Here is a 14,559-nt window from a genome sequence, read left to right as displayed (position 1 = left end):
ACAAAATAATAAAGGATCTCACTGCTGCAGTGGAACAAAGTGATAATCAAGAACATCATCATCATCATCATCATCGTGTGTTTCCTGTCGTGGATGTGAAACAGGAAGAGACTCAGGCTGTTTGCTGTAAATATTTGATGAATGTTTATGATGCAGCTTCACTGAAACTGATTCAGTCGTTCATAATGTCTTTCTATGAGAGTTACAGTATGTATATATGATATTTAATATGTTTTCTATGTTCAGTGTTTCTTTAAAGACAAACAGAAACGAATCAGCTTGAAAATCTTTTATTTAAAAAAGTATCATACAGGTTAAATTTGCCTCCTGTAGATGGAATCACAGCTGCTGTTAGTTTATATGTCTGAACATACAGTGAACACATGACGTTTATACTCAGGAGAAATATGATAATCATTGAAATCTAATCTGATGATCAATGAAGTGAGTTACAGGAAACCTTAAAGGACAAAGATGATGTGATTTTATCTTCAGACTGTTTTATATCCTGCAGTGAAACTGATGAATTCATCACAGCTGAAGGTTCATTTTCTCTATTCGGAGGAAACAACATGAAGGATGAAAAAGTTCAGTTTAGTCATTAAACTCAGCAGCGTCACTCTGAACAACTTTATTTAAAAATGTACAAAGTTGTGCCGGATCTTTGTGGCATCTTCATCTTCATCAGATATGATTTTGTCTCTTCAGGGGAATTTTTATAGTAAATGAAAAGATCAAACACACACCAGCGTCGTCCTTTTAACGTTTACTTTGTGTTTTTAGTAGAAGCAGGTTGATCACAGTGACACCAGAACAAACAGAAGGAAACACTCGGCCGTCGTCTGTCTGGCTCTTTATTTCCTGCTGATAACTGTCCTCAGATCAGAAGTGAAGGATATTAAAGTTTCTATACAGCAAAAAGAAAAAAAACACAAACACGAGACTCTCGTTCACTTTGGCTTCTCAACTAAAAAAAAGGAATATTGCACAGAATTACTCCGAAGGAAACGAGCTGCTGATTATTCAGATTTTACAGCAAGTTTAGACTCAAACTGATGATGTTAGTTTCATTTTTTATTCATCACAGGCCACCAAAATGAGACTAATGCAGATTTATAAATGAAGAATAAACCGTCCTGAACTATGAAGATATGTTGTGACGTTTCTACATTAACCTGTAATCCTGCTCGACCAATCACAACTCAGGAAGCAGGTTTGTTACGTGTGTTATGTGACAGTTAACAGATATTCACAAGTGTACAGAAAGTAAAACGCGTCGTCTCTTTGGACTGTAGAGAAAATATCTTTCAGAGACAAACTGCAGAGTTTAACCGTCCGAAACAAAAAACATCAGAATAACTTGTTGCACGTAAAAAGAGAAACGGGACAAAAAAGAGCTAAAAAAAAAAGTATTTCTGTACACAAAATTGATTGTCAAAGGCACTGAAGTTTTTAAAAATGGCAAAACAACTTATAGAAAATAATATTTGGACAAACTCAACCGACATTTAATATCTTACAAAGTGAAATGTTGAATGAATCCCGAGTAGAAACCCGACTGTAATGTGATGATGCAGTTAAACAGACAGGAAGTCGTCACGGACGCAGCGTTTCAACCAGAATGTTCTGCTGCGGTTCCAGAAAACGTCCCTTCGGAAATGAATCTGATGTTTAACTAATGAAGCTGCAAATGATAAACATGATGCAGCTACACGTCTGCATGTTCACACATATGCAAAGCAACAGACTCACATAACGAGTCCTTTGGGAGGCGACTCGTTCCCGGCAGCAGGTTCAACCGCAGGAACTGGACCTGCAGGTGTTCTGGGAACCAAAAGGTGCTGCGACCTGAAGCCGGTTCTCAACGTCCAGCATCACACTGGTAACAAACTGATGTCTTATAGATCTCATTTAAAACTACAGCTGAAGCTTTATCACAGTTTCACCAAATCTGGTAGAACGATGTTAGATCTGGTGACACATGAACATGTTGGTGAGCTGATACCAAAACTGTCACCATGTAACGTGTGACGGACTGAATCTGTTGCAGCGCCAGCCCTGGTTGGATTAGCACCGGATTTATACGGACAGACATAACAGGTTTGGTGACGTTTTGAGAGTCTGTTGGTGAGATTAAATGTTTTTCCAACAGTAAGTGTGCAAACAAAGATCTAAATCACGCAGCTGAAAACAAAGTACAATAAAATCTGTAGCTGACTTTAAACAAATGTTTGGTCTCTCCGAGTCGACAACCAGAGGCGAGTTTGTAAGAGTGGGTTTCATATATTTCATGAAGGGGGTGTTTGGACCTCTAATGATGAGACATACAGTGAGTCGATGTAACCGTGTTCAGAAGATACAGAATCAAACTTTTATACTGAAGAACCGACGTTCAGACAGCTGATCATTCTCTGGTTTTCTTCCCGACGTCTCGGCTTGTTTTCAGCGCCGAGAGCCTGAATTTAAAGTTTCTGCTTCAAGGGGGAAAAAAGCTTCAAACAAGAAGTTCATACGGAGTGCGTTGCCATGGATACGGATCCTCATTTCTGTCCCTTAGCGGTGTTGTCCATGTAGTAGACGTTGACGAGGTGGCGGTTCAGGTGGCGGCGGTACTCCACCTCCAAAGGGAACGTGCGGTCGCAGAAGATGCACATGTGACTCTTGAGCTCAGTCGGTGTTGGAATTTCGTCCGTGGGCGTTTCGGGGTCGTTCGCCATCTTCCCCGACCCGACGCCGCCGTTACCGTTGAGGCCGGAGTCGTCGCTGCCCTCAGAGGCACTGTCACTGATGTCGCTTCCTCCTTCGTGGCTGCTGTGGATGCCCTCGTCGTCCTCTGGGTCGGCGGGTTTGCTGCGTTGGCTCGGAAGCAGCAGAGAGGGCGGTGATGTGGGTTTAGCGAAGGTGGGGGCGGGGCGGCCCTCAGCGGGAGCAGGCGTGTCCTCGACTGAGCTGCCGGCGGGAGAAACTTCCATCTTCTCTGAGGGTTTGTCCAGAGTCTTCTCCGGCACCGATGGAGGCGTTTCTTCCATGGGAGCGGCGTCCTGCGGGGGGTCGGGCGTCGGGTCGTGCAGCTGAGCGGATGTTTGAATGTTAACGGGGGACGTCTTGTCTTTAGCCGTTTGTTGGAGTCCTGTGGCTTTCTGGTTGGAGTTCCTGGTCTTCTTCTGCTTTGTGGTGGTGGACTTGTGTTGTGTCGGAGTGGCATCATTTGTCTTGTTAACGTCCTCTGACACAGATTTCGACTGCAGCTTCTCGGCAGTTGTGGCTTTCAGCCGCCTGGTCTTGGTGGGCGTCTCAGACGAGGACTTTTTGGAAAGATCTAAAGCCTCCACAGCTTTCCTCTTTGCTGCCTTTTCTTTGACCGACTTTTCCTTTTTCTCAGGACTGTCTGGTTTCTGCGGAGCTGCTTCGGCACTTTCTGCACTTTTCTCTGACTTCTTTGATCCAGACTTCCTCGGCTTGTTGAGGCTTTTGTTGTCCTTTCCGCTGCTCTCAGTCTTCAGCTGTTCTTTCTCCTTCTCAGGCCTCTTTTCTTCCTCTTTCTCCACTTTGTGCCTCACGGCTCTTTCTTCCACAGCTCTCTGTTGGTCAGACTTCTCCGTCTCCTTCTGGTCTTTTTCAGGTTCAGTTACTTCTGCCTGGTCTTGGACAGCAGTTTTCTCCACCGGCGGCTTCTTGACTCGTCTCTTCACCTTGCTGTCAGCGTTCGCAGCAGCCGGTACGGCCTCCGTCTGAGTTCCTGTGCTCTCTACAGGATTCTCGTTGATCTTCTCCATCTTCTTTTGCCTCGTTGAGACCTTTTTCTCCGGCTCCATCTTGTCCTTGGTCTTTGGTAGTTTGTCTTTCTCAGAGCTAGCTTTCTCGTTAGCTTTCTTCTGAACCTTGTCAGGTGTTTCGCTCTGCACCGGTTGGGCGACGCTGGGCTTGCTGCTCTTCTTGATCGACAGATTGATGGGACTCGATTGTTTATCGATGGGATCCAGTTCCTCGTCTTCGTCAACGTCGAAGTCCTCCTCGACGCTGGATGAATTTTCAAACTTGCTGGCTCTGGAGGTGTCATCGGCGCCGGGTTTCTTGACGCGCAGTTTGACCTTGGAGACGTCCACGGGGACCTTGCAGCCGGAGTGCCTGGACTTGATGTGGTACTGCAGGTTGCATTTCTTGGAGGCGGCGTACTTGCAGAGCGGGCAGAGGAACTGGCGAGGGTTCAGGTGCAGCTCGACGTGCTTCTTGAAGTTGCTGCGGTCGGCGGTCTTGTACTCGCAGTACGGGCAGGCCAGAGGTTTGGGCCCGTTGTGCACCTGCCGGGCGTGGCGGGTCACCTCATGCTGATTGGCTGCCAGGTAGTTACAGCTCTCACACTTGAAGGGTCGCTCACCTGCACACAGAAAGGTAAAGAGGTCACGCTGCTGCAGTGGAGGTGCGGCAGTGAGCAGGTAGGACAGCAGGAGTTCATGCAGCAGGTGAGTCTGACTGAGTCATGTGATACAGACTCACCACATGTGATCAGCATGTTAATAACAACAATCATAATTACAGGCTGTTTATGTATGTTTGACTTAAAGTTGGGCGATACAACAATATGCACCATGAGATGATATGAATATGACATTAATATGAATTTAGATTGCAACACCTGCCTCTCGATATTCACTTTATTAATTAGAGCTGCAGTTAATTAATCAATTAGTGAATCAACAGAACAACAATTTATTATTATTATGATAATCAAATAATCATTTTAGTCATCAAATAATTTTTAAGATTGATCAGGAAAATAACAGGCAGACTAATTACAAATGAAAATAATAATCGTTAGCAGCAGCCCTGGTATCAGATCAATCAGTGTGATTAATGGTAATATTAGACATTAAATGGATATTTTAGGTTTATTTTCATTCTGATGAACTATATTGATTTGTCAGGTGTCCAACATGACTTTCCATGAAATGATCATATATAGAGCTGCAATGATTAGTCGATACATTGATTAGTTAAGTAATTAATCAGCTATTAACTATTTTGATTATCGATTGATGGTTTTGTGTCATTTTTTAAGAAGAAAATAATTTCAGCTTTTGAAATGTGAATATTTTCTGGTGTCTATGACAGTAAACTGAATATCTTTGAGACGTTTGATGACGTCATCTTGTCATTTTTAACCATTTTCAGACATTTTATGGATCAAACAACTAATCGATTAATTGGGAAAATATTCAACAGATTAATCAATAATGAAAATAATAATTATAATAATAATTTAATCACATACATATATACATATATATCAAAATATTAACTGCTGAGATACAAATGTTATCCCTGATGACCCTGCTGCTCTTAATTAACATGTATTCAGTTTGTTTATAATTATAATTTAATTATTCTATTAATCTTTACATTATTTACAACATTTGAGTCGGAAGAGTTTTTATGTTGATGTAACAACTTTGTAGCAAAGACATGAGAGTGTTCTGGTAGAACGTGTGTAAAGCGTGTTCTCGTTTAGTTTACATACATGTAGAGTCAGAACATACATCAGCCCTGAAACACCTGAACCAGGACATCATGCAGGTAGATTCAGGTAGTGTCCACACGGAGCAGAGGAGTCTGAACTCACACTGTCTGATGGTTTAATCCAGATGTGCAGGTGTGTTTCAGACTGATGGGTTTAATCCAGATGTGCAGGTGTGTTTCAGACTGATGGGTTTAATCCAGATGTGCAGGTGTGTTTCAGACTGATGGGTTTAATCTAGATGTGCAGGTGTGATTTTGGTCTGATGGGTTTAATCCAGATGTGCAGGTGTGTTTTCAGACTGATGGGTTTAATCCAGATGTGCAGGTGTGTTTTTGGTCTGATGGGTTTAATCTAGATGTGCAGGTGTGATTTTGGTCTGATGGGTTTAATCCAGATGTGCAGGTGTGTTTTCAGTCTGATGGGTTTAATCCAGATGTGCAGGTGTGTTTTTGGTCTGATGGGTTTAATCTAGATGTGCAGGTGTGTTTTCAGACTGATGGGTTTAATCCAGATGTGCAGGTGTGTTTTCAGACTGATGGGTTTAATCTAGATGTGCAGGTGTGATTTTGGTCTGATGGGTTTAATCCAGATGTGCAGGTGTGTTTTCAGACTGATGGGTTTAATCTAGATGTGCAGGTGTGTTTTCAGACTGATGGGTTTAATCTAGATGTGCAGGTGTGTTTTCAGACTGATGGGTTTAATCTAGATGTGCAGGTGTGTTTTCAGACTGATGGGTTTAATCCAGATGTGCAGGTGTGTTTTCAGACTGATGGGTTTAATCTAGATGTGCAGGTGTGTTTTCAGACTGATGGGTTTAATCTAGATGTGCAGGTGTGTTTTCAGACTGATGGGTTTAATCTAGATGTGCAGGTGTGTTTTCAGACTGATGGGTTTAATCTAGATGTGCAGGTGTGTTTTCAGACTGATGGGTTTAATCCAGATGTGCAGGTGTGTTTTCAGACTGATGGGTTTAATCTAGATGTGCAGGTGTGTTTTCAGACTGATGGGTTTAATCTAGATGTGCAGGTGTGTTTTCAGACTGATGGGTTTAATCCAGATGTGCAGGTGTGATTTTGGTCTGATGGGTTTAATCCAGATGTGCAGGTGTGTTTTCAGACTGATGGGTTTAATCCAGATGTGCAGGTGTGTTTTCAGACTGATGGGTTTAATCTAGATGTGCAGGTGTGTTTCAGACTGATGGGTTTAATCCAGATGTGCAGGTGTGTTTTCAGACTGATGGGTTTAATCCAGATGTGCAGGTGTGTTTCAGACTGATGGGTTTAATCTAGATGTGCAGGTGTGTTTTCAGACTGATGGGTTTAATCCAGATGTGCAGGTGTGATTTTGGTCTGATGGGTTTAATCCAGATGTGCAGGTGTGTTTCAGACTCTCTGTGTCCGTGTGGACACCTGAGACAGGTACACAGCACAACACAGGAAGTCACAGCACGTAGTTCTGCAGTAAATCACTTTACCAGGTTAATCCCACACGGCTGCTTCAGTGAGAGCACAAACACAAACATGGTGACAAGAAAACACACAAGCATCAATCATCAACCACCACAGGTCTCAGGTGAGAATACTACTAGTACTACTATATTACTACTATACTACTACTATTACTAGTACTACCATACTACTACCATACTACTACTATACTACTACTATACCACTACTATACTACTACTATACTACTACCATACTACTACCATACTACTACTATACTACTACTATACCACTACCATACTACTACTATACTACTACTATACTACTACTATTACTACTAGTACTACCATACTACTACTATACTACTACTATACTACTACTATTACTAGTAGTACTACCATTTCTTCTAATATAATACTACTCCCTAGTCACAAGTCCTGAACCCAGTGTTTCCAGTACCAGACCCTTAAAGGACCAGTGTGTAGAAGTCAGTGGCGTCTAGTGGAGCAGACTTGGCAGAAATAGAAGATAATATTCATCAGAATATTTTAATTAGTGTTTAATCACCTGAAAATAAGAATCGTTACATTAGAATGAGTCTTTATATGTACAGAGGGAACAGGTCCTCCTCCACAGAGCCGCCATGATGCAAGTGTTGGTGGGGGGGGGGGGGGGGGGGGGGGGGTGACCTCACAACTTGATGCCACTAAATCCTACACACTGGTCCTTTAAACAAGTCATTGTGTGAATTCACCAATTTAAAACATCACTGGTATTAAAACTGAGGTTCTTTTATTTAGAAAGAAACCAATCACACGTTTGTGGTTTCGATCGATCGCTCATCACGTAAACAGAGACGGCGTTTCATCGAGCTCAGAGCGTCACGACCACAAACACGGTTTGGTTTGTTCCCAGTGAGGCGTCTGAAGTTCACACCTGGTGACCTGCTGTCATTACACACCAGTGAACCTACAGGAAGACGTCCTGAATGTTTCCTACTGATCACTGCGTTATATCTGCTGCTCTGTAACTCGTCCTGTGTTTAAAGCAGATGTTACAGATGTTGGAGTGTGATGGACTGACCGGAGTGAGTCCTCATGTGTCTGGTCAGGTGAGTCTTCTGGGAACTGGAGTAGTCGCAGTACGGACACTGGAACGGACGCACACCTGTACAACACACAACAGCAGTTAGTCCTACCTGTGTGTGTGTGTTAGTCCTACCTGTGTGTGTGTGTTAGTCCTACCTGTGTGTGTGTGTGTGTGTGTGTGTGTGTGTGTTAGTCCTACCTGTGTGTGTGTGTGTGTTAGTCCTACCTGTGTGTGTGTGTGTGTTAGTCCTACCTGTGTGTGTGTGTGTGTTAGTCCTACCTGTGTGTGTGTGTGTGTGTGTGTGTGTTAGTCCTACTTGTGTGTGTGTGTGTGTTAGTCCTACCTGTGTGTGTGTGTGTGTTAGTCCTACCTGTGTGTGTGTGTGTGTGTGTGTGTGTTAGTCCTACCTGTGTGTGTGTGTGTGTGTGTTAGTCCTACCTGTGTGTGTGTGTGTGTGTGTGTGTTAGTCCTACCTGTGTGTGTGTGTGTGTGTGTTAGTCCTACCTGTGTGTGTGTGTGTGTGTGTGTGTGTGTGTGTGTTAGTCCTACCTGTGTGTGTGTGTGTGTGTGTGTTAGTCCTACCTGTGTGTGTGTGTGTGTGTGTGTGTGTGTGTGTTAGTCCTACCTGTGTGTGTGCGTGTGTGTGTGTGTGTGTGTTAGTCCTACCTGTGTGTGTGTGTGTGTGTGTGTGTGTTAGTCCTACCTGTGTGTGTGTGTGTGTGTTAGTCCTACCTGTGTGTGTGTGTGTGTGTGTGTGTGTGTGTGTGTTAGTCCTACCTGTGTGTGTGTGTGTGTGTGTGTGTGTGTGTGCGTGTGTTAGTCCGACCTGTGTGTGTGTGTGTGCGTGTGTTAGTCCGACCTGTGTGTGTGTGTGTGTGTTAGTCCTACCTGTGTGTGTGTGTGTGTGTGTGTGTTAGTCCTACCTGTGTGTGTGTGTGTGTGTGTGTGTGTGTGTGTGTGTGTGTGTTAGTCCTACCTGTGTGTGTGTGTGTGTGTGTGTGTGTGTTAGTCCTACCTGTGTGTGTGTGTGTGTGTGTGTGTGTGTGTGTGTTAGTCCTACCTGTGTGTGTGTGTGTGTTAGTCCTACCTGTGTGTGTGTGTGTGTGTTAGTCCTACCTGTGTGTGTGTGTGTGTTAGTCCTACCTGTGTGTGTGTGTGTGTGTGTGTGTTAGTCCTACCTGTGTGTGTGTGTGTGTGTGTGTGTGTTTGTGTGTGTGTTAGTCCTACCTGTGTGTGTGTGTGTGTGTGTGTTAGTCCTACCTGTGTGTGTGTGTGTGTTAGTCCTACCTGTGTGTGTGTGTGTGTGTGTGTGTGTGTGTGTGTGTTAGTCCTACCTGTGTGTGTGTGTGTGTGTTAGTCCTACCTGTGTGTGTGTGTGTGTGTGTTAGTCCTACCTGTGTGTGTGTGTGTGTGTGTTAGTCCTACCTGTGTGTGTGTGTGTGTGTGTGTGTTAGTCCTACCTGTGTGTGTGTGTGTGTATGTGTGTGTGTGTGTTAGTCCTACCTGTGTGTGTGTGTGTGTGTGTGTGTTAGTCCTACCTGTGTGTGTGTGTGTGTGTGTGTGTGTGTGTGTTAGTCCTACCTGTGTGTGTGTGTGTGTGTGTGTGTTAGTCCTACCTGTGTGTGTGTGTGTGTATGTGTGTGTGTGTGTTAGTCCTACCTGTGTGTGTGTGTGTGTGTGTTAGTCCTACCTGTGTGTGTGTGTGTGTTAGTCCTACCTGTGTGTGTGTGTGTGTGTGTTAGTCCTACCTGTGTGTGTGTGTGTGTATGTGTGTGTGTGTGTTAGTCCTACCTGTGTGTGTGTGTGTGTGTGTGTTAGTCCTACCTGTGTGTGTGTGTGTGTGTGTTAGTCCTACCTGTGTGTGTGTGTGTGTATGTGTGTGTGTGTGTTAGTCCTACCTGTGTGTGTGTGTGTGTGTGTTAGTCCTACCTGTGTGTGTGTGTGTGTTAGTCCTACCTGTGTGTGTGTGTGTGTGTGTGTGTTAGTCCTACCTGTGTGTGTGTGTGTGTATGTGTGTGTGTGTGTTAGTCCTACCTGTGTGTGTGTGTGTGTGTGTGTTAGTCCTACCTGTGTGTGTGTGTGTGTGTGTGTTAGTCCTACCTGTGTGTGTGTGTGTGTGTGTGTTAGTCCTACCTGTGTGTGTGTGTGTGTGTGTTAGTCCTACCTGTGTGTGTGTGTGTGTGTGTGTTAGTCCTACCTGTGTGTGTGTGTGTGTGTGTGTGTGTGTGTGTGTTAGTCCTACCTGTGTGTGTGTGTGTGTGTTAGTCCTACCTGTGTGTGTGTGTGTGTGTGTGTTAGTCCTACCTGTGTGTGTGTGTGTGTGTGTTAGTCCTACCTGTGTGTGTGCGGATGTGTTGGATGTAGTTGCTCTTGCGGTCGGAGAAGTAGGAACACTGGCTGCAGGTGTGCAGTTTGCTGGGGAAATGGTTCCTCAGGTGTTTCCTCCAGTGATACTGGCTGACGGTGGTGTACGGACACAGAGTGCACTTGAACACCCTGAGAGACAGACAGACAGACAGGGATCAATACATGTATTGATCAGGCTGTAGAGTCACAGGTAGACAGGTGTGTCATGTGTTACCTGTGGTCCTCGCCCTCCTTGCTGTGGTGCTTCAGGTGAGCGATGTAATGGTCATAGCGGTTGGTGTTGTATCCGCACCGTTCACAGCGGATCAGCCCTTTGCTGTCGCCGCCGGCGGCTGCCGCCTCCCCGCCGCTCTCCGCCTCCCCACCCGATGGCGCCCGTGACTCCGGTGTCTCCGCCTCCTTGGCCTTGGCCTTGCTGCGTCCCTCCACCCGGTTCACCACCATCATCTTGCTAACGGCGTGGGTGCTCAGGTGCTCCACAAACTCCTGCTCGTTCTGCGCCTGGAAGTGACAGGGTTTACAGTGGAACGGCTTCTTCTTCTTCGCCCCCTCCGCCGCCGCCGTCGCCGTCGCCGTCGCCGCAGGGCCGTCTTTGCGTTTGGTGCCCGCCGGAGGCGCGCCGCCGCCGCCGGCTGAGGGGCGGGGCTGAGAGCGCCGCGACAGGTCTTCAGCTTTGTCCCCGTCGTCCTCATCCTCCTCGTCCTCCTCTGTGTCGTTTCCTACGACCACGGCGACGATGCCCGGGCCCGGAGACTCGGGGTACTCGATGATGCACACCTCTCGGTGGTTCTGGTTGTCGTAGCTGTACCTGAACGCACCGGTGAGGTGATATTAATCAGGATAAATCTGAGTCTGTGACATAAAACTAGTCCTCAAATACTTTAATTAACTCTTATTTATCTCATAGTAAGACGTAACCATGGCAACATTTACATTATAACACACTGATTCCAGACCTGATGATGCTCTCGTCCTCGCTGTCCGAGTAGTTGCATCCCACCGTCTTCAGCTCCATCATCTCCTTCTCGTCCGCCGCGCTGCCGCTGCCGTCGCCACAGCCGCCGCCGCCGCCGCCACCGCAGCCCTCCGCCGCCGCCACGTTGGCCAGCATCACCAGCTGAGGGGCGGGCAGCGTGTTCCTGGGCATGTCGCTGAGGGTCTGACCGTCCTCCATCAGGGAAACTCCCACAGGAAACATCTCCACGGGGAACACCGTCTGAGCGGCCATGTCGACGTTCAACGCTTCACCTCCGCGGGACAAAAAGCTGCAGACGGGACGACATGGCGTCGTTATAGATTATCAGCAGTCATATCAGTGGATATCTGACACATTTACAGTCTTTGTGTTTCCTGTTGAGCTGCAGGTGGAAGTTTAGTAACAAAGACTGGATTTGACTCAAGCTTCAGATTAACTTCCATCACTTCCATTGTGAGGTCGTTATGAAGGATCTTCTGATGGTCAGTATGAACATTGATTACAGCTTTAATGTTCATCTGATGACTGTTGGTTTAAGACTCACTTGATAAAATATGAACTTGTGCTTTCAGTAGTTTTAGTTTGTGCTGCATATTCTGAATGAAACCGTCCTTATTGCCACAAACTAATCTGGAGCTGCGACTAACGATCTGATGATTATTTTCTTGATTAAATCGATTAGTTGTTTGGTCTATAAAATGTCAGAGAATAAGTCAAAAATGTCCTGTTAGTCCCAAACAACCAGGAAATAATCACGTTTAACTGTCAAACCATCACACCAAACGCCACAACTCCAAATCACAGGCGTCTGTTGATTTTGGACGTTTCATGCAGAAAAGTTGCTGTAATTTAACAAATATTTCTTACAGATTTCTTGACTTTGTGTTAATTATTTGCGATGACACAAATCACAGTTTCCTGGTTTAAGAGCCTGGAAGTTTTTTTTCCTTTTAAAATAACTCAACAATGAATCGATTATCAGAATAGTTGTAGTTTATTAATCACTGCAGCTTCCACATGTTGCTGTCAGGATCCCTGCAGATGTGACTCTCTGCTGGTGAACCTGGAAACAGGCTGGAAATGTGTCTGTCGGCCATTTTGAAACAGCACCACAGTTCAGTCGACAGCGACACAGAAAAACATCCAGAAGTGCGTCTGGAAAACACCCAGATTACCACATCCCGGCGGTCTGCCCCCCCCCCCCCCAGCGCCGGAGCACTGACTCTACTGGAAAACCCGATTAAACCTTTAATACAGATAAACCTGAATATTAGTTTGGTTAACAGCGAGCTAAAAGTACTTTAAAAACGTTAAATGTTAAGTTATTTCACACTTCAGCACCGACATCGTGGTGAATATCTGTGTTATTTAGATCCAACAGTGAAGTTGGCTGATCGGCTCCGAGCTCCACATGTTGAAAACATTTTACAGTTAAACTGATTCAGAGTCTGTCGCTGAGATATTTGGTGAAAATCCTGTTAAACTACTTTTAAAAACTGAGCTTAAATCAGACGTTAAACCGGGACAACAGTCGGTGTAAAGTTGTTTTTTTCAGCAACCATTTCAGAGAAAGTTTGCGGAAGCGCACAAGTCGAATCAAACAGCGACAATCAGATTTAAATGTTTAAATAAGTGAGTTAAACGTGTTGGGGGACATTTCCCGGTGTTTTCAGCGGGAGAAGGACTCGTTAACAGCGGGTTAGATGTGAGTAAAGTGCCGGTGAGTGTGGGAGTGTTAGCCGTGGTGCTGATCAGCCCCGGACAGCGCCTTCTTCACCGACCCGCCGCCTCCATTTTCCTCCAAACTACCGACAACTTTCCACCGCTCTGCTCCGCCTAACAGCGGCCCGCAGCTGCTCTCTCACCCCGGACACCTCTCACCCAGCGGCGGGGACACTCACCGGCTCCTCCGATCCAAACTTTATCAAACTTTCCTGCTGTTTTTTTCCTCTTTCTGAGTGTTTTTTTTTGTCTTCGACGAACAGCGCAGAAAGAAAAGTGTTGGGGAAGAAGTTTCTGCACATTCCTCCACAGCGACCCAGCAGCGACGCACAGCTGCTGACGTCAGCGCGTTCTCCACAGCGAGCCAGCAGCGACGTACAGAAGCTGACGTCAGCACGTCGTGGCGGCAGCGAGCTACGAGTTGAGTCAAAGTACTTTTACTGAAGTATATTTTTTAAAGTAGGTAAGATGGAGAACATTCACTGAGAAGACACAATAAGGTGTTTTGAATGTGGTTCAGTGTTTACAGCATCACTCTGCTGTTGGTATTAAATGTATTTACCCGAAATGCATTTCCTGTGTGAATGCTGACAGCTGAAATTAACTGCAAAGCATTGCGGAAAATACTACAGACGTGTTCAACATCCCCATCTGTACAACTCTGCAGAGTTTGGTTACCATGACATACATTAAAGAGATACGGCGGTTAATAAGTAGTATGGTGGTGTTATATTAATGACCACATGGTGGCGCTATGTCAACAGAACTGCAGAAATATCATGTTATAATGTTACAGTAGCGCCCCCTGTAGACAGAACTGTATGAAATGTTACACATGTGTTAAGTGTGACTGTACGTACAACGTTCCCAAATTTAGTTGCAATCCAGTTGAGTATTGGAGAGTTATGACCTGTTAAGTGCATCAGGCCACGCCTTCGAAAGTTTGGTAACCAATTACAGACAAACGGTAAGTCACACCAAAAACAAACTTGTCAGTTTTATTCGGGTTCCTCTAAATATGGTCTGTACTAAGTTTGGTGAAGGTTAGATGAAATATTTGCCAACAGAAGCTGAAAATGTGTTTACCAAAAAATCCAAAATGGCGGAAAGATTTTAGGCAGAAATGGGCGTGGCCTATATCAGGCTAAACGGGATCATCCAAGGAACACACTGTACAAATATTGATTTGATTTGCGTCTCGGGTCATGAGTTATTAACCAAAATGTAAAACACGTAATAACTGACCACATGGTGGCGCTGTTGGTATCATGTTTTAATATGTTCAGCATTTCAACATGAGACACCTGAACATCAAGTATCAACACTGCAGCACTTTTAGTTTTTTTAGAACTTTCAAACATTCCTCCCATTGACTTTCCATTATACATTTTAATATTTTAAAACATTACACTGGAATATGCTAGAAAGAAGAAAAGTAACAG

At 45.0% G+C, this 14,559-nt stretch overlaps 2 protein-coding genes and 1 pseudogene across 2 annotated transcripts in view; 1 reads left to right on the top strand and 2 right to left on the bottom strand.

Moving 5' to 3' along the window:
• LOC121901528 (NLR family CARD domain-containing protein 3-like) overlaps nucleotides 1–14,559 on the top strand; it is a 481,268-nt gene that overhangs the window by 127,494 nt on the left and 339,215 nt on the right. The window lies entirely within an intron of this gene.
• The window catches only part of LOC121901527, a 118,335-nt pseudogene that overhangs the window by 34,095 nt on the left and 69,681 nt on the right, over nucleotides 1–14,559 (bottom strand).
• rest (RE1-silencing transcription factor) lies at nucleotides 275–13,533 on the bottom strand. The gene is made up of 6 exons (XM_042418367.1): nucleotides 13,297–13,533; nucleotides 11,376–11,684; nucleotides 10,634–11,227; nucleotides 10,388–10,548; nucleotides 8,047–8,130; nucleotides 275–4,378 (listed from the first exon to the last, which is right to left on the bottom strand). Exons 2-6 carry the CDS (start codon nucleotides 11,645–11,647, stop codon nucleotides 2,541–2,543), a joined length of 2,949 nt encoding a protein of 982 aa, XP_042274301.1. The 5' UTR covers nucleotides 11,648–11,684; nucleotides 13,297–13,533; the 3' UTR covers nucleotides 275–2,540.

This window comes from Thunnus maccoyii, chromosome 8 (assembly GCF_910596095.1).
Source record: "Thunnus maccoyii chromosome 8, fThuMac1.1, whole genome shotgun sequence".
NCBI classification, from domain to species: Eukaryota; Metazoa; Chordata; class Actinopteri; order Scombriformes; family Scombridae; genus Thunnus; species Thunnus maccoyii.
Note: the sequence above shows the minus strand (reverse complement) of the source record. Positions and strands in the feature narration are given on the sequence as shown.